Consider the following 26,818-nt stretch of genomic DNA (forward strand, 5'->3'; position numbering starts at 1 on the left):
CATTTCGTGAGGGTTTATAGGGTCTGTGAGAACAGTGAGCGTCTGTTCAGCTGTCCTAGCTTCTCCTGCAGGGTTGGTGAGACCTGCACAGCGTTGTGCTGGAGAGCTGAGGGAAGAGGAAAGGGCAGTGCTCCCCACGACCCTGCCAGTGAGTGGGGCTGGTCCCACTGGGCTTACCTCCTGCAGGGAGGGACCTGGACTGGCGAGACTGGTCTTTGCGGTGGCGGATGGGGCGTTGCTTTCCAGCATTTGCTCTTTTCCCTTCCAGTCTCAGGCAACGCCTGTTGCTTGTGCTAGTCCCTGAGTCACCCTGTTTGCCCTTTCCACATATTTTCTTTGCTGTAAGCTATTTGTGGGACAGGTGCAGGGTGGCACGTCCTCGTCACCACGGTCACGTTCTGGTTGCACCTTTGCTTCCTCTGCCCCATCCCACTGTGGGGTCAGCCTTGCTGTGTTTGTCAGGGCTCGGCGTAGGGCTTACTGTGTGCTCTTCACAGCACCTTTGGTGGGCTGAGCGTCCCCAGGGCTGCCGAGCTGGCGTCACCAGCAGCTATGCCCACTCGGCGTGGCTGCAGGAGGACAGGCTCGCTCGCCTGGCCTGGCGGAGGTGGGTGTCCCAGCAGGCCCAAGCATTTCTGGCAGCAGTTGCCCGTTTCTGCTCTGGTGGGCGAGAGGCCTGGCACCGTTCCCCATCTCCTTGAGCTGGGGGATGTGGAGTAGCACAGGGGAGGATTTATTGTCCCAGCCCTACAAAGAGGTGTTGCAACTGAGGTTCTGGGAGCTTGCACCCACTGCTGTGGTCGTCACTAGAGGCAGAGACCCAGGTTCTCCCCTGCTGATGCTCGTCCCTTCATCCTTGGGGTGGCTTTCGCTGCAGAAGTCTCTCTCTCCATGCCTCCCCAACAAAAAAGCTTCCCTTGTCACTGTGCCTTGTACACCATGTGGCTAACTTTTTCCCCGGCCTCTGCTTTGCTTCATTTCTTTCCGGTCACTTAAAACGCAGCGGCCCAACCCCTCAAACCCTTTTGAATTTTGGGGTGGCTGTGGAGGGCGGCAGCACCCCGGGCTGCCGGCAGCCTTGGTGGTGCTGCTGGGCCACGTGCCTCTGGAGCTTTTGTTTGGGACCACTCAAGCACTGCTTGCAGGCTGGTGCTGGCCTGGGTGAGCAGGGACTGAGCCGACCCCAGCCATGGGGCTCCCCGGCCCACAAACCAGTGCTGGATGAGCCAGTGACTGAGCTGCTTGTCCAGCGTGAGCTGGTTGTTTAATTGTCTTCAGCCACTTTACCAGGAGGCAGGCCTGGCTCATAGCCGAGCATGGTACATGTGTGTGTGCACCTCCTGAGGTGTGCCTTGGCTTGGGGAGCGACCACAGAGGGGCTCCTCAGCAAACCCAGCGCCCGTGCAGTGATTTTGGGACAGTGCTGCTCCGTCCCCCGGACCTGGCCTGTGGTGTGATGGGCTCGGCCAGACCTCGCTTCTCAAACTGCACTGGCGAAACACTTGGTTTGTTGGGAGCCGGTTGTTTGTTTTTAATTTTGACTGAATGTATGGTTTGTGGAGGGAAGTCAGCGCTTTCACACGTCCTCCGTAGCACAGATGTGTGGGAAGCCTGTGTGCTGGACTCGCCACGGCTTCCAGAAGCGCCTACGTGGAAGGGAGGCGGTTGCCTCCGCGGCATCCGGGGGAAGCAGGATGTGCTGGGTCGGGGCTGTCTCGAAACTAGAAACATAACTTTCTTCTCGCGCAGGACAGCGGGTTAGGTGTTGTAGCGAGGCCATCAACACCCCACGGGGCCTGCTGGGGTTTCTGGTTCTGATTTAGTGAGAGGCGGGTTTCGCTTCATTCATTCGGCACGGCCTTGTTAAAGTCAAGGTGTTTTGCAGTGCCATGCGTGAAACACCAGCGCATGCAAGCCAGATGTCAAAACTGATAAGGGAACCCCGCAGAAGCAACAAAAAACACGGTAACCTTTCCATCACACTCCTCAGATGACAATGTGGCCGTGGGAGCATATTGCTCACTTCTTGGCTGTGCTTGCAGGGGCGAAGCAGGGTGATGGCAGCGCTTGTGAGCCAATGGAAAACGATCTCATTGCTGCCCTGTGTATCCTGTAGCGTGGAAGCTCTTGTCTCCTCTCTGCTCTCCTCAGGGCTGTGACCCATGGTGTGCTGTACCTGTCACCCCTTCTTGTCAGCTAAGGACATTACGCCTACACCTGCCTTTGGGCTCCCACTGCTAGTACTGCGTTGAGGTCATGCACTCTTCAAATGACTCTGAATGCCGAGTTTCAGTGTTTTCTGGTCTGTACATCCTCATCACGCAATGAATGCTCTTTCCAGGGCTGAAAGAAAGCAGACTGTAGGCATCTTCTGGTTAACCAAGGCCCAGTTGCCCAGCTCGGGCACTTCCCCAGCACCCTGCCACACCATCGCTCTGGTGAGCACAAATATTGTTCAGTCACCTTCTCCCAGTATGTTGCTATCGCTTCTACCACCACTACCTCATAGCTGTCTTCCTCTTTGTAAGCTTGCAGAGCTTGCTTGCAGCTGCAGCCTTGAACATCATGTGTCTGCGTGGCCTGAAATGCCCACAACTTTTGGGCTGGGGCTTCTGGGCTCCTGATGGCAACAGCAAGCTGGGACGCAAATGAAGGACATGGTGGTGGGCAGGCTGAGCTAGTGGGGGCACGAGCCTTTCCTGTCTGCCCCAGCCTGAGGGATTTCTGCCTTCTGAGAGGTATTTGTGTGTGAGGTCCTGGGTTTCCTTTGTAATAGCTGAACTTCGTGATGTAGCTTGATACCCTACAGCAACATGCGACTTGCAGCAGTCGCTGTGCTGTCGCAATTAGTAGGGGTGTGCCAAGCCCTCAGTTCACAATGTCACTAAGGAAAGGTGTCTGCATGCCCTTGAGAGATGCCCTGAACGTTCATTGGTTGGTAGGTTGTTGGTTTAAGGGTATTATTTTTTTTATCCCTGAGAAATGAAGCTTTATTTCCACTTGAAACATTTTGATAATTTGTCGGTTTAATGACTAAAACTTGTTGCAAATAATTGTTTATAAAAACATTTCCAAATCCTTAAGGGAGAGGTGCCAATATAACAAATCTGTTAATTCCTACTTACTGGTTTTCTCAGTGGAATATAAACCTGTGTGCATTCCCGAGAGGGACTCGCATGAAGCTCAGTAAGGTGCAGGTTTGGGTTGGGTTGCAAGAATCTCATACGCCGTTCGCTATAATAGAGAAGCCTGAAGCCTAACCAAGGTAGTGTTCTTACTGAAGAGCTGACTTGAGGGATGAGTGAAAGGCTCTTAGGTGGCTTGCTGTCTGACTTTCTCCTTGTTCTCTCATTTTTGCAGTCCTTTGTTTGGATGGCCAGCCCCATCCACAAACCCGTCGAGCAGGAGCTCAGCTGTCTTGGCCAAAACATCACTGATATTTTGTAAGAGAGGGCTTGTTAGAGAAGTCCTCCGAGGCTGAGTATTTCGTTCTATAAATAAAAATAGGAAACAGATGGCACCAGTTTCAAAAGTTAAGTGGTTTTTAACTAGTCCAGTAACTAATGTTCTTATATACCTACAAAAATATTACAGTTTTATCTTTGTAAAGATCAAAAGAACAACTTTGAAGCACTTGCCAGGCACATACAGTCATGCATTTTAATAGATGACAGACCAAATGTATCCGTACAGTAATGGGACTGACTTGGTGATTTCAAATTCCCCCATCTATTCCTGCAGCGAATAAAGCCTAATGACTGCTCTGTTTTTTTTTTTTCTTGTTGTTTGTTTGTTTTTTGTTTAATTACTACTACTGTGGACTCAGTGTTGCCTCAAAACATACTGAAGATATGAAGAGAAGAGAGGAAAAATCTGAAAGTTGGAGGTCTGAGAGAGCGTAATAAGGATGTATTTCATGGTAGGAAGAAAGAGAACCTATAGATCTGTGTATAGATCTACAGATATCTACCCATGGATATCCTAGATATCTTAATTGTATCACCATCCCTGTCTGTTTAGGGCAACCCACTTAATCACAGATATCTGTTTTAACTTCCAGAAGGTGATGGGGAGAAGTAAGACCGCAGGACGCCTGGCTTAGTTTGGTACAAGTTGGCTCAGAGCTCAGTGTAGTCTCTTGGACAGGTTGGATTTATCGTGTCTAAAGCAATCAAACCCCCAGCTGCCCAGCAGCAGGTAGAAATGCTGTGTACCAGCTTCAGTAAACTCAGAAAGTGGCTTTCCAGTTGCACAACTTATTTTGAAAACTGTTTTTTTGATTGTTCAACTTATTCTGTGAAGGCAGAAGAGGCTGTTTTTCCAAAGCATTTTGGAATGCAGATATTTTAGAGTTATAGTTGAGCTAAATCTTGTTCTTACGAGAGATGCCGACTTTTATTAGTTTGTCTGCAAAACAGCTGCTTCTGTTTTCCACAAACACGTAACGTTAGTTTAAAGTCTGTCTCTTTCTGCAGATGGAGCCTTGTTGCTCTGCTTTCGAGGCCAAAGCCCACAATATCACAGGGGAATGCCGCAACATGCGCAATGACTCTTAACTCCATCCATCTCACTGAAATACGGCCTTTCAGGACATGGCTTCTGTTTGCCTGTTTTGTACATTGTGTGCGTGTTTGTTTGTTTGCAAGGAGTCTAACCTTGTAGTTGGCTTGCCTGAAACACACACCTTTGGCAGTAGTTACATATACAGAGCATGCTTATGAAACCCCTGGACCTGGTGCTGGTGGTACGCTTCCTCTGCATTCCCCACTCTGAGGATGCTCAGGATGCCTCAGTGCTGCTGGTGCCAGCCACCCCTGCCTGTGTCCTGTGGTTAAGCTCTCCCTCGTATCCATCTCCTCTACCCATCTTTTCTGCAAGGCTTAACTCCAGTTCCCAGATCATGCTTTTTTGCCTGTCAGAAAACAGCCACAAGAGGGGAAAGCAGCACCTTTTCTTCAGTATCTCAGCTGCAGGAGCACTTAGAGAGGTGTGGGGAACCTTCCGGCTCCAAAAACTTCCCTCTTCCACAGGAGGGGAGCAGGCAGTAGCAGGCATTGGTGGTCTGCCCCACATTTCTTTTTTCTGCTCATTGTAGGAAAAGGAGCATTTGTGCTGGCTTTTCCCTCCCACAGATCTGTGACTTCCCCTCAAACAGAAGACTGTGGCTTTCCAGAGCCAGCCTCTCTGCGTGATGGAGCAGCCTTGTCCCACTGCCTGACAAGCTCAGGCCAGACTAAATGCACGTGTTGGTGTGGACTCAGCTCTGCACCAGGTCTCCACCAGCAGGGACAGAGAGCTGGGGGACCTCCTTGTCTCCAGTTCATCCCTTCTTCTTGCTTCACACCCCAAAAGGAGGGAGAATGAAGCAGCTTGACTACCTGCCTTCCCCTTCAAAATGCACAAGGGGACCATCTAATCAGAGAGCGAAGGCACTGTCAGGGGGTGATAGGCACAGCTTTGGTGCTCCGAAGTTGCTCTCTTTCATGCCAAGAGTTGCAGGGAAAAGCAAGGATTGGAGGAGCAGGAAATCCCCAGGCGTGGGGTGTCTGGGCACCCCAGCAATGCTGCAGGTCTCCGAGGAGCCCCTGCTCCACTCCAGATGGTGTGTGCTGGCCTGGGTAAGGCTGGTTCCTGGAAGGACAAAGAAATATCTATTAGTAATTTTGATTCCTTTTTTTTTTTTCTTTAAAAAAATAATTATTATTTCCTGGTTTCGGTGTTTTGCGATGTTTACCGAAGACGCTTAGCCAAAGCAAACCACCCGAATGAAAAATTGTGAGCAAAGAGGTCAGCCGCCCAGCAAAGCTGGCACCTTGCCCTCGGGCGCTTTAGTCACGTCAGATTAGGTGCTTGCTTGCCTCTTTCCTGAAGATAGGCTCTGACTCAAGCCTGCCTCTGTGTGCAGCCACCAGAAGAAAGCTCAGGCAGGTCTGGAAAGGCTCTCTAGCAAGAGGAGGGATTGCCATGCCTGCTTGTTAATTTTGGCAGCGCTCGTATTCATTCTTGTGCCAGCAGCGTCACGGAAAGCAAACGGAAAGGGATTATTTTATGATCAGTTGCCTTTCTGGGGGATGGGGGGTTCTTCTGGGGACTTCCTATGGGGAAGAGAAGGCAGAGCAGGGCACAAAGCGTTTTCTTCGCCACCGGGAGGCTTTTTCTGCAGGAGGAGCTGCACAGAGCCAGGACGGGTGAAAGCGCTCCCTCCTCCCTTAATCCTTGCAGCAGTTGCAGACCTGACCTACCCACAGTGAGTCAGTGGTAGCAAAGTTGTCCTGTTACTTGTTGAGACATTACGAGCTCACAGTTTTTTGCCTAGCCGGCCAGCTCTCCAGCTCCTTGCAGTGCTCCCCATGAACGAGGAGGGGCCGCCTGGCCCGGGGACAGGATTTCCAAAGCCTCAGCCTGCAGAAAGTGAACAAAAGTCATTCAAAGGCTGTGCTTTGTGCTGGTAAGTGTAAGGAAAACTGATTTTACAGAGAAGTTTAGAACTATGAACACAAGGGGAGAAGAGGCCAGCCAGCCTTTGCCCTATCCATCCCATCTTCCACTTAGTTTTTTTTTTTTTTTTTGATTTTTTTTTAGTGACTGTTAGAAGATAGCATTCAGCTGGAAGGCAGTGCAAACAGCAAAGACACTGTCGCAGCTGGAGACGTGGAGACACCAGAGAGAGGGCCGAGAGGGAATCCTCTCCGCAGAGGATCCTGCACCTCAATACGCTTTGCTTGGCCTTTTGATCCTAGAAGTGAGCTGGGAACAAAGAGTTCAAGGAACCAACCCCAGAGAAATAAGGTGCTCTGAAGGACTGATTCCAGGGGAAATTTGCTGAGACTATTAATCATGGAACAGACAGGAAATTAATTTAAAATGATGTCATAATAATAGCACATGAAAGAAACACAAACGTAGCATGACCTCTATAAATAGAAAAAGAATCTGTATGCTGACACTTGGGTAAGTGCTAAGCTGAAAGCCAACCAGGTGGCCAGCCTGCTGGGTGAGAGTTGTTAAGTGCTGGAGGTTGGGACCCAAAGAAACAAAGCTCTTCTTGTGCCTGCAGGTGCAAACCTCATCACGGGTTCAGGGTTGGAGGAATATCCCCTGCATTGAGACAAGGTGAGAGAGATGCTCTTTCCCACAGTAGAGAGGATTTAAGATTTTGTTATCCTATGGTTACCGCTGAACAAATTTAGCCTTGCTTTATAATTCTAGCTGTTGTCATGAAGGTTGATTGTTTTTACCACGTTTTTGCCTATAATTCCTGTGATTCCTCTTCCTTTGATATCTCTTCCATCCAAAAGATGCAAATTAGGGATCAGATTGCCCAAAAGAATGTGTTACCATATGTCCTATGCTTATTAAAGACCTGCAGAAGTCTTCAGCATCACTACGGCCCCTGTTGCAACCTGTACAGGCTGCCTACTTGATTTCAGGTTAAGAGCTGGGGGGGTTGTTTTGTTTTCTTCTACTCTGTGCTTGTAATCACCTGTCGCACCAGGGCTTTGGTCTCTGCCAGAGGTCTGATGTCCTGCTAAAAGGCCTGAAGGGTCAGCAGTGCTTCTGGACCATCGCTCCTGGGGTAATGGGACATCGCGGAGATAGGACCAATCCTTCACAAGCCCGTGCCACCGCTGCCCAGCCTGTGGAAGTAGTCCAGGTAACTGGCGATTAGAGCTGAATTCGACAAAGTTTTACAGGTGGGTACTTCACAGTATTAGACAGCACTTTGTTTTGGGGGTTGATCTCCTAGCACAGGGTATTTTTTGCTTTGTGGAAACTGTGATAAAGGCAAAAAGGCACAATGCAGAAGAGGAACCACAGCTACAGGGTGAGTTCTGACTGCAGTATTACTAGGCTGGTATTGCTACGCTCACACTTAGGGAAGAGCAAGAAATGCAATCTGAGGATAGTTTAGGAGGAATGATTAAAATAGCTGAGTGCGTACTTGAAAATCAGCTCGGGATGTCTGTTTTCACTCATATTCAAGTCTGGAAAGTCAGGGAATGGTCAGATAGTGGAAATATCTAATTATTTGAAGATGTTTTGGTGGCTCTATCAGATTTGACACACACTTTTCAAGTAATTATTAACATCATCTTACGATCAAGCTTTTCATTTTAAGTAACGTTATTTTTCATGGCTGATTAAAACTTTGCTCTATTCAAGCTCCTAAAAAAGTTGGTTAAAAAAAATAGAAATGCAAAAGAACACAATAGAATTAATCCTTGCAAGAAACTTGTGAAAGATACCATTTTTTCCAGTACACACGAACTTGGGAAGAGCTGCTTAGATTTTGCCTAATTTTTTAAAAATATGGTGCTTTGACAGCAGATAAAGCAAGAAAAGTGTCTGCACCAAAGAAAGAGCTTCTGAGGTTTTAAAAGCTGAAAACAAGGGATGGGTTGGTTTTCTCTTCCTGAGATGCACTGTCACATCTGAAATACTTCATAGTAACGGAGACAGAGGGAGGCAGCAATTGGACGTGAAGCCTGAGCTACCTGTGCAAAATATATCCTGGCATTGTCTCTTTTGGAAAAAATACAAACATCTTGATATTTTTATAGTATATGATAATGACCTGATTCATTTCCTGCTCAGGTTGTTGCCCGACTGTTAAACAGAATTTTATTTTATTTCATTTTTGTGTAACAAGCAGTTAAAAATGTATCTCTGCATCCCAGCACAGCGTTTTCCATCTCCATGCAGGAAACAAACTCTGGCTGTTTCTGTGGTGACTTGGTCCCATTCCCAAGTATGTTTCTCTTCCACGTAAAAAAAAAAGGGGGGGGGGGGGAGAAAGGGCACTTTTTTTGGTGTATCAAGGCAGAGCCAGGCACAAAACACGTGTCCATGCACCCATCTCCACTAGGCAAGGTCACAGTTTGTTGGACATTTCCCAAAGTGACATTTCCCGGCATGCGTGTCCCTTTGCCCAGCATGTTTGAAAAAGCTTTTCCGCGGAGTGGAGGGAAGCCTTTTTTCCCCTTCACGGGAAATTCCAGCGCTGGGATGTTAAACCCTCGCTTCCTAACAACAGCCTGCTGGTGATGGCTCGCACCCGGCAGACTGTGAGAGCGTATTTTCCCTCCTGGTGAGCTGAAATGAAGCAGAAGCTGTCCAACAGCAAGCATAAGAGATGCGATTCCTCTCTCCTTCCTGCCCCCCATGTTGCAGCTTGTTGCTTGCAGGGTACCTAAGGGGGAGCCCAGCCCTCAGGCTGTGTTTTGGGCTCCTACATTCCACAGGCTGTTTAGGCTCCCTGTGGAGCACGTGTGGGCATCTTGGGTTATGGATACGGGAAATACAAGTAAGGGTCAATGCAGCCAAGCTAGCCTGTAGGAAAAGCTGATGTCTTGGCTCTTGGACGCTTACCTGCAAGCGCGGTCCCCATCCCTGCATCTTCCCTGGGCACCAGGCCCCTTTCTGAGGGGTGCAGGATGTCCCAGGCAGTGCTCAGAGGCAGTCGTACATAACCTGATGAACTTGCACACACACCGAGGGAGTCTCCTGGCTGGTGGCATTTGCTTCATACCTTGCCTTGCTCCCTGCAGCATGCCAGGTGAGCTGTCTCATTTTGGAGTAACAAATTTGTGTGACACTGATAACAGGGTTTGTTATGCATTTGTCATGATGTTCTGCAAGGGAAGGGTGTCAAAACTTGCTGTAGTATTTACTGCTTTACAGCTGTGTATCAACTGCAAATCCTAACATTCCTCTCAGAAAAAAAAAATCATCTCAGAAAAAAAAATTCATCTCACTTATTAAAATGCAGAGCAAGAAAGGTGCTGAGTTGTTTAGTTGGTTGCTTTGTGTTGATGCAGTTCCTTGGGATTCAAAAAATCAACAGGACTATTTTGGGAGAAATTCAGATGTTTCTGCTGTTGAGTCACGCTGTTGCAGCTATGCCATAAAGACAGAACTTTCTGTGTTATGAGTGTCACAGCCTGCAACCCTCCCTGGTAGCTGCTCCTCTGCTAAGGCAGCAAATCAGCTTCATTTCTGACCGAGAGCTTTCAGAAAGGATATGAGCAAGAGGAGGAGAAAAAAAAAAAACACACACACAAAAAAAATACAAAACAACATCACAAACCTGCTTCCTTGGCAAAGACAGTCCAAAAGGCTGGCTGTTGAATGTGCAGTCAGTTACACAACACTGTCTCACACTCTGCCACAGCGAAAAGATAAATGAGGATGTTGCAGAAGAAAAGTAAGGGGAATCTGTTCTTCTACATTTAAGCTGCATCTGCAGATCTAACCAGGGGATTCGGCTGCTGTCAATGTAAGCCTGATAGGGAACATGATGGAGTTAAAATTGCTTTTTCATAATTTTTCATTATAATGCTCTTTTTTTTTTTTCCTTTTAGTTTGAAGATGAATACCTGAAGTGCTGCAAGTCAGATTAAAGCATAGGCACCAGCAGTGCATGCCAAGGCTCTGCTTGCAGAACCGTGAAGCGATGCCAAGCCTCCTGCTTCCAATTACACAAGCCTCATACCTCCTGCTCCAGAGACTGCAGGCACAGATTTGACCACCTTTCCTCACCAGCCATTTCCGAGGGGGGGCCAGGAGAAGAGCGCTGCGGGTTCAGCCCAGCTTGCGCTGCTGCAGACAAGCTGGCGCGTCCTAGTCACCGGGGTGAGTATCGGGAAGGAGCTCTGCACCGCTTGTAAAAATTCGCAAGGCATTTCTGCTAAAATTGCTGCTGGCCAGTGGATTCATGAACTCCCTCCCTGCCCTGCTATTTCTGTGGTTTCTTCAAGGCAGGGGCTGAGGGAGGGAGTCGCCTGCCCTTGGTGAGCCCCCCCCCCCACCCCGTGCTGCTTGCTCATCATTTCTCAATCTCCCAAGCGGAAGAGCAAAATGAGAGCAGTTTGGAGCGTGGATGCTGTCATGCAGGAGGAAGGAGAGGAAGGGAGGGGACCAGCTGCAGGATCCTCTCCCGTGGGACTGTGAAGAGGAAATGACTTAAAGAGAGAGACATGCCCGTGGGGGGTAGCACCAGGGCTGGCAGGAGGAGAGGGCTGCAGGGCTCTGGCAGCTGGAGCCTGGTCCCGAGGCCAAGCTCCCCCACGGACTACCGTTGCTTGGTTCATGGTGTTTGACCACCACACCAATTTCGTAGGGTTCTGTCCCACACAAAAGCATAAACATTTTTTTATGTCTGTTTAGGTCCACACCCATCTAATACATCCTTCCCTCCATTTGTGGCTGCCCTGCCCAGCAGCAGCGGTTTAATACTGGAGGTGGGACAAGGTAAGGTAGGAGCCTGTCCCTCTGGCAGGAGCGGTGATGCAGAGCCCAGGGCTGGAGCTGGGTGTCAGGGCATAGCCATCTGAGGGAAATGGGTGCTGCATCTGCTGCCGTCAGATACACAGTGACATTTAAAGCTTCAAAAATGGCCTGCACAGCTCTCCCTCAGCCCTGCATATCTTCTGACAAGGGCCAGTATGGGGTCTCTGCTTGGAACAGCTGCAGTTACAAGAGTACAGGCTTGTTGCAGCTCTGTGCCATTCTGCTGGGAAAAAACGTAGTGTGCTGGTCGGTGGAGGCACGCACCCTTGTGAAGCACTGCAAAAGAGGAAGGATAATCACAGCTTCAAGTCGGACAGGGAGGAGGAGAGAAAGCACTCACCAGATGCAACTTTGTTCAATGCAGAACATGTGATTGCTCTGGAGAAAAAGCAGATGAGATGAATTTTATTCTTGCCTTAAAAAGTGGGATTTTTTTTTTCCTACTTTGACTTTGAAAGAAGTTATTCTGAGCCCAGTCTCCAGTGTTTCTGGCCACACTGTGAATTGTCAGACCTTCCTGACTCCAGGTAACCTGAGAAATCCCCACAAATTGACCTGGAATGAGAGAAAGAGAGAAGTTGTGTAGATTATTTTTTCCCCCTACAGATGGAAACAAGCAGAACACCCATCCTGACTTCTCAGCTTTTTAAGCAGCTTGCTGAACCAAGCTGTTTTGGGAAAGGTCCCCAGGGAAGAGGGGCAGAGTCTCTCCAGTCTTCTCTTTCTGGAAGAAACCAGAAACCACATCCATATGCCTCATTTTATACTCTTGCATGCAACCTCTGGGTCTGTATTATCATCCTATGCTTTCTGAACAAGCGAATCACCCCCCAAGTTCCAGTTTAGAAGTGTGATAAGAGCAGGCTGAGCCTGAATGTTGGGAGACGGTGTTTCTGAAAAAAAAAGCTGACACCTACCTAAAGTCTCCATGAATGCATGATAGCGACTCCGTAAGACACAAGAAAGCGTGCTTGTTATGCACTAAATGAAGTAAGTAGCCTCACATGTATCTTGAAAGCTCTTCACAAATGTAACTTCTTTAACTTTCTTGAGGAGTTGCAATTTTGATGACGAAAACCCAGGAATGAGTCGTGCCAAACTCAGAATTAACATTTTGAAAAGTTTTGAAAACCAAAAGTTTCCCGTTTAAAAACAAGAGCTATTCCAGCTGAGAGGTGCAAGAGGGAAGAGACAGCTTTAGGGAACTTTTGGCAATTTTTTAACCTTATGTGCAATGCTAATTTTAAGGTAGCAGGACCGAAGCATGCTGTCAGATGCACTTGAGCTTCTGCCTGGGCTTTGTCAACCTTGAGCAGTCAGATGCTGCTGGGCCCCTGACGTGTGGCTGGGCAGGTGGCCGCAGTCAGTGTGTCTGTCTGCTTTCAGGCAGGTACCTCTTGGAGCAAGTGGGCAGCAGACTGTGACAATTTCTGTGCTCAGAAAAAAAAGTATAAAAAGATAGAAACTGCTGTCAGAAGGTTTGGAGCTTGAATTTAATGGATCTCCCTCTCAGTGCTGGTAAGAAGGCTTCCTACCCCTTCATACTGGCAGCCTGCTTGGCCATTTGACCAGATGTGAGTTTCCATTCAGTCAGGCGAAAATAAATATCATCAAGCCTTCCCTTTCAAAATTGTCTTGGATGTTTACAGTGGGATACTTTCTTTCAAGCTATGTCTTCTTTCTGAGACCAAGTATTGTTCCAATTTTATGCGTTTTGTAGTTGTTGATAACTTATGACCGCAGCATCCTAGGAAAGGAGATGATGCTGAGTGTTTCTCCATTATTCTTTTTGACTAAACAGCTTGACTCCAAATTATTTATAAATAAATATATATACATTTAAACAATTTCTAGAACCCACACAACAAAACATCTTGGCTGTGCTGAGATCTTCCATTGTTCAGTCTAGTTAACAGCCCCCAACACATACCAAGCAATAAATACCAAAAGTAGAGAGGTAGAGAGCAGAATGTCGTTCTGCCTTGAAACTATTTCTGCACTTAATGCCTCCGGAAGCGATTGGGAAAGAATGACTTGCGCTAAATGGTTGCATCACCTTCTGAGCAATGGGAGCTGACTGTCGGAAGGAGAGGGATCTGCTGCTGAATTTCAGCTTGCAGAGCAGAGGATACAAAAACGTACAGCACTGCAAGACTGTGAGCCTGAAGGTCAGCGTCACGCATGGTGGACAATCTTGAACTCTTCAGAAGCCGTGATTTCCTTAGGAGAGCAGCCACTAAAGAATAGGCATGCACAGCAATATGCTTCATTGCCTGAGTAGTTAGTGGAGATCGGGAAGCTGTCAATAAGGTTTTGTCTGAGGAGCACAGGCTGAAATATTTTCTAGCTCCATACCTGCCAAAGGGTTTCCAGTTCTTGTTGCAATTACAGGTATGAGGTGACTACTTGGTCTGTACAAGATCGGTACACGGAGAGAGAAATGCAATGTGCAGTACACAAGGTAAGTATTTACTCTTTGTGTATTCAGCATTGGGCGATGCTGTTTGTCAGTACTGAAACCATTTAGAGCAGCTTGTGAGCTTTAATAAGTGACTTATTTGCTGGTGTAGCCAACGGTGAAATGTTCTTTGGCACCGATGGCAGGAAACACAGCCCTTCTGTAAATTAAAATCAGTATTGTTCTAATTACGTTCAGTTTATAGGGTGACGGTAATGTCTAATTCTCATCTACTCCCAGCACTGATTTACAGAAAAGGGTGATAGTTTTGTTGGGTTGGGTATCAGCTTGTTCAGCCTTTCTGATAAAGAATGTAAATTGCTTGTAGAGTGTTTAAAAGGGCGTGCGAGAAGTGTACTCAGCTTTGCTTTTTAGAAGCCCTGAGGCTCCGCTGTGGGAGACCCCAGGGTCTCTTCCGCAGATGTTTGCAGCGTAGGAAGCTGCAGCCTGTTCTTAGGGCCGAAAGGGCCAGTGTGTACCACCCAGGTGGTCATAAGCCTGTTCTAATTTTTGGTTTCTGACTTCCTGGTAGCTGTACTTGACGGACGGTTTAATGCTTCAAAGGGTGTGAGTGTATCTAACAGTCTTCCCCTTCTTAGGTTGAAACATCCAGTCGTAACGTCATTCCAAAGAGGAGGCATAGTGCTGAAGGCTTAGGAGACAGGAGCTGTAGCAGATGGGTGTATGAGAAGGCAGGACTTTGAGTCATCCTCTATGGCTGTTGGGACACTATATGGCTGTACCTCAGAGATAAGTATGCCATGTTTCCAGGCTTCAGCAGCTCAAATAGGACTGATGTTGCATGATATCTCATACGAGATAAAATTTGAATATGGACTTGCTAATAAAACTGCACAGGATTCTAATTGTTGCCAGTTGCTGTCCAAACCCAAAATTGATACTGTCTTCTCTCCTTTCTGTTTCCTACAGCAAAATGTTCAACCAACCAAAACAAAAATCAACAGCTACGCATACCTGGCAAGTGTGGGCCATGTACATGGTCTTGGCTGTCGGTCTCTCTGAGGAACAAGCCCTGAAGCAGGCCTGTCCTTCATGCGATGCCACACAGTCTTGCAACTGCTCTTCCATGGGCTTGGACTTCATTCCCTCGGGGCTCACGGACAAAATCACGGTGTTAGACTTGGCCCGCAACAGGATAAAGCACATCCGAGCGCACGATCTGCAGCAGGCTGTGAACCTGAGAACCCTGCTGCTGCAGTCCAACAAAATCAGCTCCATAGACGAGGACTCGTTTGTCTCCCTGGGGAAACTGGAGCTCTTGGACTTGTCAAATAACAGCCTGGCTCACTTGTCCCCAGGGTGGTTTGAGCCCCTTTTTTCGCTCCAGCACCTCCACATTCACGGCAATTGCTATAGTGACCTGGGGGAAAGTTCTCCCTTTTCTAGCCTGAGAAACTTGAGCTCCCTCCACCTGGGCAACCCGCGGTTCTCCACAATAAGGCAAGGAAACTTTGAGGGCATTTCGCTTCTCAACCAGCTGTGGATCGAGGGCAGCAATCTCAGTCTGTATGAGCCCGGAAGTCTGAAATCAATTAAGAAGATAAATCACATGATCATAAGCATAAGAAGGGTAGATCTGTTCTCAGCAATTGTTCGGGACCTTCTGCACTCTGCCATTTGGTTAGAAATTAGAGAAATAGCATTAGACATTGAAAATGAAAAACTGGTGCAGAACTCTACACTTCCTTTAATGATACAAAAAATGACTTTTACCAGAGCTTCATTCTCAGATAAATATGCTAGCCAAATAATGGTGTTATTGAAGGAAATCACATCTTTGCGAGAGGTAGAGGCAATAGATTGTGTGCTTGAGGGGAAAGGAAATTGGAATACTACAGCAATTAAAAGAAGTGGACTAGGTTCCGTTGAAACAGTATCAGTAACAAATATGACTATTCTGCATTTTTATCTGTTTTTTGACCTGGAAGGTTTGGAGTCACAAATAAGTAAACTGAAAAGACTCAGCATTGCAAGCTCTAAAGTATTCATGGTACCATGCAGACTTGCAAGAAATTTTTCATCACTTTTGTATCTTGACTTTCATGATAATTTGCTTGTAAATAATCGCTTAAGTGAGACAATCTGTAAAGGTGCTTGGCCTTCATTGCAAACTTTAAATCTAAGTAAAAATTCTTTAAAATCCCTAAACCAGACTGCAAAATATATAACTAATCTACCCAAACTGAATAATCTTGACATTAGCCAAAACAATTTTGGTGAGATTCCAGATGTGTGTGAGTGGCCAGCAAATTTGAAATATTTGAATCTCTCCAGTACTCAAATTCCCAAATTAACGGCTTGCATTCCCTCAACTCTCGAAGTGTTGGACATCAGTGCAAACAACCTGAAGGAATTTAATCTGCATCTGCCATTTCTCAAAGAGCTGTACCTTGCAAAAAACCAGCTGAAGGCCTTGCCTGATGCGGCAGGCATTCCTAACTTGGTGGCCATGTCAATCAGAAGAAACAAGCTCAACAGCTTCTCCAAGGAAGAGTTGGAGTCCTTCAAGAAAATGGAGCTGCTGGATGCCAGCGCCAATAACTTTATCTGCTCCTGTGAATTCCTCTCCTTCATTCAGCACCAGGCAGGGATAGGCCAGGTGCTCGTGGGGTGGCCAGAAAGCTACATCTGCGACTCTCCCCTGTCGGTGAGAGGGGTGCAGGTTGGAGCCATGCAGCTCTCACTGATGGAGTGTCACCGGTCCCTGGTGGTGTCCTTGATCTGCGCTGTGGTTTTCCTGGTCATCCTCATCCTGGTGGCCATTGGGTACAAGTACCACGCAGTCTGGTACATGAGAATGACGTGGGCGTGGCTCCAAGCCAAGCGGAAGCCCAAGCGAGCCCCGCCAAAGGACATCTGCTACGATGCTTTTGTCTCCTACAGCGAGAACGACTCCAACTGGGTGGAAAACGTCATGGTGCAGGAGCTGGAGCAGGCGTGTCCCCCCTTTAGGCTGTGCCTCCATAAGCGGGACTTTGTGCCCGGGAAGTGGATTGTGGATAACATCATCGACTCCATTGAGAAGAGCCACAAAACGCTCTTTGTGCTGTCGGAGCACTTTGTGCAGAGCGAGTGGTGCAAGTACGAGCTGGACTTCTCGCACTTCCGCCTCTTTGACGAGAACAACGATGCGGCGATTCTCATCCTCCTGGAGCCCATCCAGAGCCAAGCTATTCCCAAGAGGTTCTGCAAACTGCGGAAGATAATGAACACAAAGACCTACCTGGAGTGGCCTCATGAAGAAGAGCAGCAGGAGATATTTTGGGAAAACTTGAAAGCAGCTTTGAAATCATAGGACAATTTATTAGTTCTTGTTTCAGTGTATTTACACAAAGGGTATAGGTCAGCGTTTGTTCCTGCTAAGAAATTTATCTTTCTTATTTTTCTGCCTAACAAAAACTAGCTTTCCTGTGGATAGTCATGTTATTAAATGAAAAAGAGGCACTTAAGGCTTTCCAGTGATTTTATATTCTGATCTTCCCTGCTAGTAATGGTGATATTTGGAAGTCATGCTTGATTTTAGATACTTTTCTAAATACATTTAGCTGAATTCAGTGTTTTTCTGTACTCTTTCCTCCTGTCACCATATCACTGATTAGCTCTTGACAATCCCTTTGTAGTTTACAATTGAAAATAAATCCAAGTGCTTCAATACTCCCATGTCAGTTGTTCTTTCATTTTTTTTTCAGCACCATCATGCATAGAATGCTATTAAAATTACATTCTGAGAAAAAAACTGAGAATTTACATCAAAATATGCTTTCTGAAGCCCTACCATTGCCATGGAACATGAAACAGACAGTACTGAATATGTACATCTCTGTTCATAAGACTGTTTTTCTGGCTACTCATGCTGGAGTCCATACCACCATGCACAGGTTGGGTTTTGCTCAATAATGGTCAAGGTCGTATTGTGGCACCTTGTACAATAACTTGAAATTTGGAGGCCTTAAATCAATGTATGTATGTTTGTTTTTTAATTTTCTTAGTCTTCTTTCTCCCTGGGGATTCTTGTTTCCCCCTTTGTGGTTACCACGTGTCCTTACCTACCCATAGAAATAGTTGCTTTCTTTTTGTGGTGTGCAAGCATGTACTTCTAATGAGTGGGGTAGATGGTACTGTAGACTGGTTTCTGCTCTTCTATTTTGCACAGCACATTTAATTCATCATTGAGCCATGCACCCCTACACACTTGCCTCTGTAACCAGTGCAGAAAGTCTACACTGGTAAGAGGGAATTCATCTTTTGTACTTCAGTGTGAGATACGTCCTGGATATACTGCATTGCTCTTCACCAGTTGGAAAGGGAATTGTGACAAGCAGGTAGCTATAGATGTTTATGTTACGATAGCTGGTCCCACCCTGAGTACCTGCAGTTGGATTTATTGTGGGTTTCTTGTGTTTAGAGCTGCTTGTGGAAAGCTGAATTGTCTCTGGAGGGATAAATTTATATGTGAGTTTGTATAACTCGGCACTTCCATGCTCCAATTTTCTTGTGTTGCTGGAGCATAAGCACAGAAGAGTATAGATGAATCTTGATTAAACTTTATATATGCAATTATTTTGTGGTGAAATGCAAGTTTTGATGTATGGACTGAGAGTCCAAGTAAGTGGTTGAAAAATAAGGAAATTTGCTTATACGTGTGTGTCTCTGCAGGCATATGTGTACACATATATATATCTGTGTATGTGCCTATGTATACATACATATTAACACTTCTGTGTGCATGTGTATGCATAGATACACAAGATTGCAGCTTCTGGGGGTTAGCATGCAAACTCCACTTTCGGTTCTACTTTCCTGTTACAATGACATCTCTAGGGTTAGTCCAAAGTCTACAATGGAACTTTTCTGTTCACCCTCTTGGATCAGAATAGCTCAAGGGCTAATCAAATCTGAGTTCCAGGCAAGTGATGAGTGAATCATCTGATAGCAAACACTAAGCACAGATAAGATTGATTAGGAGGCTGCATGCCTAGAGGTAAGGAGGGAAACGTTTCAGAGAAGGTCAGGCAGAGGTAAGAAAAACCTTGACTTTTATGTGGTATGCTCTCACCATAGACACAGAATTTTATGGGCTCACACATTTAAAGAAGACCGACAGCGTTACTGATCTTATGCCAATCAGATCCTCTAGGTGGGAATTCCCCTGCTTGCATAGCCCAAGTTGAGAAGTGAAGTGGGAAGGCGACAGCAGCACGAGAGATAGCTGAGTGAAGAGTGATCACCAAGAGAGAAATGAAACATGAAATAAGTTAACCGGCACGCAGGAACCAGAGCAGGAGCACCAGGGAATGTTTTCTACATGGAGGTAAGTCTGCAGGCGGGTGGAGGCTGGAGACGCAGGGAGAGAGTGAGGCTGCAATGCTGTAGTGAGAAGTGGGGATGGAGCACTCGGGCTATCTAATCTCTGCCACCATGTCGTCCTCCTCTGCATGGGAGATTCGGGATGCTTGGGGCTGCTGGGCATGGTCTGGCTCCTGTGGGAGAGCAGGACAGGGGGGAGGATTTCTGACTCCTGGCAGGAGCAATCACAGGCAGCTGGCGGGGCTGCATGGCAGGCAGGCAGCGAGAGGGAAGGCTCCCTGGGAGAGCCGGGACATGCTGATGGGAGCAACGTTCTTCAGGAAAGGGCGACAGAGGAAAGCAGCACATGAAAAAAAGACAAGTTGGGTCAGGCTGTGTCATTTCATCTCAGTTTCCTCTTGGGAGGGTGCCCTGTGTGTGTTTTGTCCCATTCATTGTTTTGTGCCATTTGTACATCACTACCACCTGCCCAGGGAAGGCTAGGTGTGAATATGGGCTGCTTTTGTTTTAGGAATACAACCAGGAAAGAGCTAAGTAAGCAATGGTCTTGGGGCTGTGTGATCAGCTAGCTACTTATGTCACGCAACCCCGTTGCACAGCCATGTGTGAGTATGTATGTATATACGCATATATACTTTTAAGGAAATGCTGGTGAGCAATACCCAGGATGTATGTAATCCACACACAACCAAGTGGGAAGTAATGACTTCCCCAATCTACTTGTGGATTGATCCTTTCACCAACCAGTGACCCCTCAGACTGCAGCTCTGCTAGAAGTTAGTAGCTCTCTTTTAGCTTGGTACTCTTTCCCAAACCAGAAACAATTTGCATGCTATTGGCACGCAGTTAAATTCACCTTTATCAGTGCTTATAGAACCTTGGTCTGTTGACACTTGTTTTCTTTAAGAATATGTGCATATACTTCTACTGGCCTGGACCAGGAAAGATAACCCTGAGCATGTCTGATGGCTTGGATCCTTTGTCCATAAACTAGAAACACTTTGAAAATTTAGTTCATCACTGTGCCTTACAGTACGACCATATCCGTGCAAGTTTCTGCATATTAGCTGTGTTTCAGTTTCTATGTGGCAATTTTTTTCTGTCCAGTGAAATGGGGAACAAGTGATTCTTTGATAGGTTGATGATAGGGAGTGGGGCTGTATTTCTGAGCAGATGTGGAGAGGCCTGAAAGGACCCTGGAAGTCAGGAAACTGCATTATTAGACAGGAATGGGAGGGGGAAAAGAATGTCTGAAAATGAATGAGAGTAGGAATGGAATTTCCCCAGGTATTTGCCCCATGTGACAGACAAGCAAAACAACCTTAAACAGGTGCTCAGGGAAGTGACAATAAGAAGTGACAATAAAGAAAAAAATCTCTTCCTGTACCACCAAACTGAGTTCATTCCTTCAGTTCCTGCTGGTAAGGAGGAGAGTTGTTGGGCTCAGCTGGTGTTTCTGATGTAGTTAGTACCAGCCCAGTTACCTTCTGTTCTGCCAATTTTTCATCTGTAAATAACCTACCTATAGATAGATTTTGATGGACTGTGTTGCCTGGTTGTTTCTGTTTGTTTGCTTTTTCTAACAGTGGGCGGTTTGACAACAACTTGGGCTTGCTATTCATTTTAGAAATCCCACTTCAGTGTGTTGCTTGTGAAACCAATCTTAACCACAACTTTTCTCCTATGGCTTACAGCACTGTGTTATCCAGGCAGCCTCGTGTGACCAAAGCAGCCCTGTAAAAGAGCCTCAGCTGGATAGCAGGTGACTGTGGCTACAGATTGTAACTCTTTGGGTGGGATTCACCTGCTTAAATATCTAGATACCTAAACCATTTTAAGCTGGTGGTGTAATTTCTCTTGGAGGCATCACATCTTAATGCGGGTGTCTAAGAGACATGACGTGAATTGCCCCTAAATGTTGTTATTTATCTTGATTGACTTTGGAGGACGGAGTGAATGACCACCTCAGCTGTGGGCATCTGAAGTCTGGGGAGACGAATGTGTCCTTCAGGACGCAAAGCTCCACATCAGAGAAAAAGAGAGATTAAAGGAAAATAGCAGAAGAGGTCAAAATGCTTGTAGTCTTTTAGGTGGGAAAAGATGGAAGGATTGAAAAAAATTGTCCAGATCCTTTCCTCCTCTCCCCATATGCTCAAATTCTGCCCCTTTTGAAAGATTTTAAGAAACTCCGGCTAAAAATAACGCAACTAGAAATGCTAGGACTTGTCTGCCTAAATTTTCCTGTTGTAGGTCAGCTACTGTAAAACAAACTGGGGTATGAATTCAAACTGCAGTAGATCTTCTGCACAGAGTCTCAGTGGGATGACCGAAGGAGAAAATTCCCCTCAGTGAGTACATCTAATCCAGTTAACCTGATGTAGATCCCATGATGACCTTTGGGAATCTGTTCTCTGGTCTTTTTTGGAGTTGGTTCATTCTTTTCACCCTTGGTAAAATACCTACATCCCAGGGGTTTTGTGACACACTGAGGAATGTTGTCTCATGCTTTAAAAGTGCTCTTTGATCCTTGCCAAGAAAGCATAAACAAAAAAGATTTATAACTCAATATGTAATAAGTGTTTTAAAAGGAACACAGCCCTCCCAGGCTTTAAGAATCATTTTTCCAACTCCTCAAAGGGAGAGAAGATCTAATGTCTCTGTTGGAAGGGGGGCCAGGCTGGATTTTATGGCAAGCTCTGTAACACAAAAAGCCATTTCAAATCAGTATTATAAAAGGCATGAATGTGAGGGGAAAGAGAAGTGAGACAATTTACAACTGTGTGGATTTTTTTGAATCATTTTGGTCTAGAAGATGAGGAACAGGCTATGAGGATGGAGAAAAAGTTGGTCTAGTCCAGCCAAGGGATCTGGCTGCAGGAAGCTCCAAGAGCCCCTGGATCTTCCTTACATCTAGGCCTGACCAGCCAGATCTGCCACACAGACCTAAAGCAGAAAAAGCCCCTAGCAGAGGAGGAAGATGTAGCAGTAAAAAGGAAGAGCTAAGAGTCAGTTGTTTACAGTGGCCAGTTTTCCCAGCTTAAGTTTCAGTATCAAGTGTCAGACTGATCACAGCATGGTAATGATGGCCTACAAAGACATCAAGACAAATACGTAGCTCCCAGCTCCTAGCACACGCACACCCAGAATAGCCTAAGGCAGAAGAAAGGGACAGAAACGTATTCAACCAGCTTCTCCTTATTGCCAGAAGTGAGATTAGACATATGCTGGTATAAATATTAAATGTGAACGTTACTATTTTCAACAAGATGCTGACTCTTATTGATGTGACCAGGATTTGAATCCACATACTGGAAGCAGGACTTGAATGAACACCAAAGTTTGCAGATGATAGTAAATTCGTAGGAGCCATTGACTCCCTCAAGGGTAGAGAGGCCTTGCAGAGAGACAGACTAGAGGGCTGGGCAATCACAAACCACATGAAGTGTAACAAGAGCAAGTGCTGGATTCTGCACTTGGGACAGGGCAACCCTGGCTATATGTACAGACTGGGGGACGAGAGGCTGGAGAGCAGCCCTGTGGAAAGGGATCTGGGAGTTCTGGTTGACGTCAAGTTGAATATGAGTCAACAGTGTGCCCTGGCAGCCAAAAAGGCCGACCATCATACCCTGGGGTGCATCAGGCACCATATGGCTAGCTGGTCAAGGGAAGTGATTGTCTTGCTCTGCTCTGCACTGGTGTGGCCTTAACTTGAGCACTGTGTGCAGTTTTGGGTGCCACAGTATAAGAAGGACATAAAACTATCAAAGAGCATCCAAAGGAGGGCTACAAAGATGGCAAAGGAACTAGAGGGGAAGATGTATGAGGAGCGGCTGAGGTCCCTTGGTTTGTTCAGCCCAGAGCAGAGCAGGCTGAGGGGAGGCCTCATGGCGGCCTGCAGCTCCCTCACGAGGGGAGCGGAGGGGCAGGCGCTGAGCTCTGCTCTCTGGGGACAGCGACAGGACCCGAGGGAACGGCATGGAGCTGGGACAGGGGAGGGTCAGGTTGGATGTCAGGAAAAGCTTCTTCACCGAGAGGGTGATTGGGCACAGGGACAGGCTCCCCAGGGCAGTGGTCACAGCACTGAGCCTGCCGGAGTTCAAAGAAGCATTTGGACAATGCTCTCAGACACAGGGTCTGATTTTTGGGTGGTCCTGTGTGGAGCCAGGAGCTGGACTTGCTGATCCTTGTGGGTCCCTGCCAACTCAGGATACTCTGTGATTCTATTTCCCACAAGGCACAGGCTCTTCTTAATGTGACCAGGATTTGAATCACATATGCAAGACTCTTCATAGTAAAAAAATGAATATACAAAGTAATATTCACAGATCCAGAGGAAAACTACTTAAGACAGGATTGGGGGTGGGATGGGATATATGGGGACTATTTTCTAAACAGGCAAAGGATCATATTAGCAAGAATGTTGTAATTATTCAGATGTTTAGCTAAATCTGTCAAAAATGTGTACAACTAATAATTGATAGTCCTAATTCCAAAACTGGAACCCTTAGGAGAAAAGAAAAAAATGAATTCAATATACTTAGCATTTAGCAAGTGATTGTGGAATATGTATGTAGAGTGTCCCTTATTTGATTAATCTATGTAATCTCTGAAATACATTAAAAACTGATATAGTCACAGTGTCTTTAAAGGGAACAGTAAGGGTTATGTTATAGCTATTATCCAAAATGTAGCTACTTCAGAACTAAGTAATCATCTTGTATTTTCTCTATTTCATATTTTAGGCAAAAATAATGTCTACACATACCTGGCAAGTGTGGGCCATGTACATGGTCTTGGCTGTCAGTCTCTCTGAGGAACAAGCCCTGAAGCAGGCCTGTCCTTCATGCGATGCCACACAGTTTTGCAACTGCTCTTCCAGGGGCTTGGACTTCATTCCCTCAGGGCTCACGGACAAAATCACGGTGTTAGACTTGGCCCGCAACAGGATAAAGCACATCCGAGCGCACGATCTGCAGCAGGCTGTGAACCTGAGAACCCTGCTGCTGCAGTCCAACAAAATCAGCTCCATAGACGAGGACTCGTTTGTCTCCCTGGGGAAACTGGAGCTCTTGGACTTGTCAAATAACAGCCTGGCTCACTTGTCCCCAGGGTGGTTTGAGCCCCTTTTTTCGCTCCAGCACCTCCACATTCACGGCAATTGCTATAGTGACCTGGGGGAAAGTTCTCCCTTTTCTAGCCTGAGAAACTTGAGCTCCCTCCACCTGGGCAACCCGCGGTTCTCCACAATAAGGCAAGGAAACTTTGAGGGCATTTCGCTTCTCAACCAGCTGTGGATCGAGGGCAGCAATCTCAGTCTGTATGAGCCCGGAAGTCTGAAATCAATTAAGAAGATAAATCACATGATCATAAGCATAAGAAGGGTAGATCTGTTCTCAGCAATTGTTCGGGACCTTCTGCACTCTGCCATTTGGTTAGAAATTAGAGAAATAGCATTCAATATACCTGAAGAAATACAACTTTTGAGAGTTATATCTTTGTCTTTTGCAAAGAAAATTTCTTTTAAACAGGTCTTATTCACAGATGCTACTGTGCCTGGGATTGTCAGTATTTTAGAAAATATGCCAAAATTAGTTGAGGTGGAGATGAAAGACTGTAGACTCTTGGGCACTGGACGATGGGATTTAAAAGTTCACGCAAACCAATCACAGTCTCTGACAGTTCTGACAATAGAGAAATTATCTATAGAGGAATTTTATTTGTTTACAGATCTTCAGGCTGTACTAGATCTACTATCTCTCTTTACCAAAATCACAGTTGAAAATACCAAGGTCTTTTTGGTACCATGCAGGCTTTCAAAACAACTTCTGTCATTAGAGTATCTTGACCTTAGTGCAAATTTGCTTGGAGATCAGAGTTTGGAGCACTCAGCCTGTCCAGGTGCTTGGCCTTTACTACGAACTTTAAATTTAAGTCAGAATTCACTGAGTGACTTAAAAATGACAGCTAAAAGCTTGTCTCATCTAAGAAACTTAATTCTTTTAGACATTAGCCAAAACAATTTTGGTGAGATTCCAGATGTGTGTGAGTGGCCAGCAAATTTGAAATATTTGAATCTCTCCAGTACTCAAATTCCCAAATTAACGGCTTGCATTCCCTCAACTCTCGAAGTGTTGGACATCAGTGCAAACAACCTGAAGGAATTTAATCTGCATCTGCCATTTCTCAAAGAGCTGTACCTTGCAAAAAACCAGCTGAAGGCCTTGCCTGATGCGGCAGGCATTCCTAACTTGGTGGCCATGTCAATCAGAAGAAACAAGCTCAACAGCTTCTCCAAGGAAGAGTTGGAGTCCTTCAAGAAAATGGAGCTGCTGGATGCCAGCGCCAATAACTTTATCTGCTCCTGTGAATTCCTCTCCTTCATTCAGCACCAGGCAGGGATAGGCCAGGTGCTCGTGGGGTGGCCAGAAAGCTACATCTGCGACTCTCCCCTGTCGGTGAGAGGGGTGCAGGTTGGAGCCGTGCAGCTCTCACTGATGGAGTGTCACCGGTCCCTGGTGGTGTCCTTGATCTGCGCTGTGGTTTTCCTGGTCATCCTCATCCTGGTGGCCATTGGGTACAAGTACCACGCAGTCTGGTACATGAGAATGACGTGGGCGTGGCTCCAAGCCAAGCGGAAGCCCAAGCGAGCCCCGCCAAAGGACATCTGCTACGATGCTTTTGTCTCCTACAGCGAGAACGACTCCAACTGGGTGGAAAACGTCATGGTGCAGGAGCTGGAGCAGGCGTGTCCCCCCTTTAGGCTGTGCCTCCATAAGCGGGACTTTGTGCCCGGGAAGTGGATTGTGGATAACATCATCGACTCCATCGAGAAGAGCCACAAAACGCTCTTTGTGCTGTCGGAGCACTTTGTGCAGAGTGAGTGGTGCAAGTACGAGCTGGACTTCTCGCACTTCCGCCTCTTTGACGAGAACAACGATGCGGCGATTCTCATCCTCCTGGAGCCCATCCAGAGCCAAGCTATTCCCAAGAGGTTCTGCAAACTGCGGAAGATAATGAACACAAAGACCTACCTGGAGTGGCCTCATGAAGAAGAGCAGCAGGAGATGTTTTGGTTTAATTTGAAAGTAGCTCTAAAATCCTAGACAGAGGCATTTAAGACTGAGTATGTGGAAAATATCTGCTGGATTCATTTCCCTTGCCTCTTTGTCCATGATCTACCCATATCTTTCTAACAAATGTTTAAGCTACTGAGATTTCTGTTACTTGCTGTGAAATTGTTTTATTTTTGTTGCTGTAGTCATGAATTTTCTACGCATTTTAACCAGCGTTATTAAGAAAAGCAGTTTCATTTAAATATTTGATGATGAAAAGTTATTTAGATACATGGCTATGTAGTTTGTATACTTTAATCTTTGCAATAGCTGTATAAAAGAGCCTGCTTAGCCAAGGGTGTTTCTGTATTTTTTGTATAAACTACTTCTAATCAAGTGCAATAAAGGTTAGTTTATGCAGCAGTTTATTACTGCGTTTATCACATGCAATTTTCATCCTAGCTCCCCTAGTTAAGAGGACATATTCTCAACAGTATTTCACAATCTCTGTAAGTTAAATGTCCAAATCTTCTGAGAATCATGGCTGTAAACTTTAATCTAAGAATGCACCTTCACACTGCAGTGCTGGCTGCTGTAATGTACATGTTCTATGGCAGACAATTTTCTTGGTGAAAGGCATTTATGGATGTTTTCAGTATAGTTTCTTTGTACCATGCATGGGAACAGGTGC

At 46.3% G+C, this 26,818-nt stretch overlaps 2 protein-coding genes across 16 annotated transcripts; both read left to right on the plus strand.

Annotated features, from left to right (window-relative positions):
* The first annotated feature begins 6,965 nt into the window (after window positions 1-6,965).
* LOC106032265 (toll-like receptor 2 type-1) lies at window positions 6,966-17,428 on the plus strand. Of its 12 annotated transcripts, none has more exons than XM_066996072.1 (5): window positions 6,966-7,113; window positions 7,496-7,694; window positions 10,362-10,632; window positions 13,681-13,750; window positions 14,347-17,428. In XM_066996072.1, exon 5 carries the CDS (start codon window positions 14,580-14,582, stop codon window positions 17,061-17,063), a length of 2,484 nt encoding a protein of 827 aa, XP_066852173.1. In that variant the 5' UTR covers window positions 6,966-7,113; window positions 7,496-7,694; window positions 10,362-10,632; window positions 13,681-13,750; window positions 14,347-14,579; the 3' UTR covers window positions 17,064-17,428. The 12 variants fall into 12 exon arrangements, with proteins under 12 accessions (XP_066852173.1, XP_066852174.1, XP_047927711.2 ...); XM_066996074.1 differs by lacking the exons at window positions 6,966-7,113; window positions 7,496-7,694 and adding exons at window positions 10,079-10,276; window positions 11,167-11,250; XM_048071758.2 differs by lacking the exons at window positions 6,966-7,113; window positions 7,496-7,694 and adding exons at window positions 10,079-10,276; window positions 11,167-11,250 and having other exon boundaries at window positions 14,678-17,428.
* Window positions 17,429-18,569: 1,141 nt separating this feature from the next.
* Window positions 18,570-26,550, plus strand: LOC106032266 (toll-like receptor 2 type-2). 4 transcript variants are annotated; one of them, XM_066996079.1, is made up of 4 exons: window positions 18,570-19,079; window positions 20,770-20,837; window positions 21,326-21,423; window positions 23,818-26,550. In XM_066996079.1, exon 4 carries the CDS (start codon window positions 23,827-23,829, stop codon window positions 26,176-26,178), a length of 2,352 nt encoding a protein of 783 aa, XP_066852180.1. In that variant the 5' UTR covers window positions 18,570-19,079; window positions 20,770-20,837; window positions 21,326-21,423; window positions 23,818-23,826; the 3' UTR covers window positions 26,179-26,550. The 4 variants fall into 4 exon arrangements, with proteins under 4 accessions (XP_066852180.1, XP_066852179.1, XP_066852178.1 ...); XM_066996078.1 differs by lacking the exon at window positions 21,326-21,423; XM_066996077.1 differs by lacking the exons at window positions 20,770-20,837; window positions 21,326-21,423 and having other exon boundaries at window positions 18,570-18,786; window positions 18,897-19,079.
* The last annotated feature ends 268 nt before the right edge of the window (window positions 26,551-26,818 follow it).

The sequence above is a fragment of the Anser cygnoides genome, chromosome 4 (genome assembly GCF_040182565.1).
Source record: "Anser cygnoides isolate HZ-2024a breed goose chromosome 4, Taihu_goose_T2T_genome, whole genome shotgun sequence".
Taxonomy (NCBI): Eukaryota; Metazoa; Chordata; class Aves; order Anseriformes; family Anatidae; genus Anser; species Anser cygnoides.

What these genes read in the sequence shown, in the direction of transcription:
- LOC106032265 (XM_066996072.1), top strand. Translation starts at nt 14,580, where the DNA reads ATGGACTTGCTAATAAAACTGCACAGGATTCTAATTGTTGCCAGTTGC.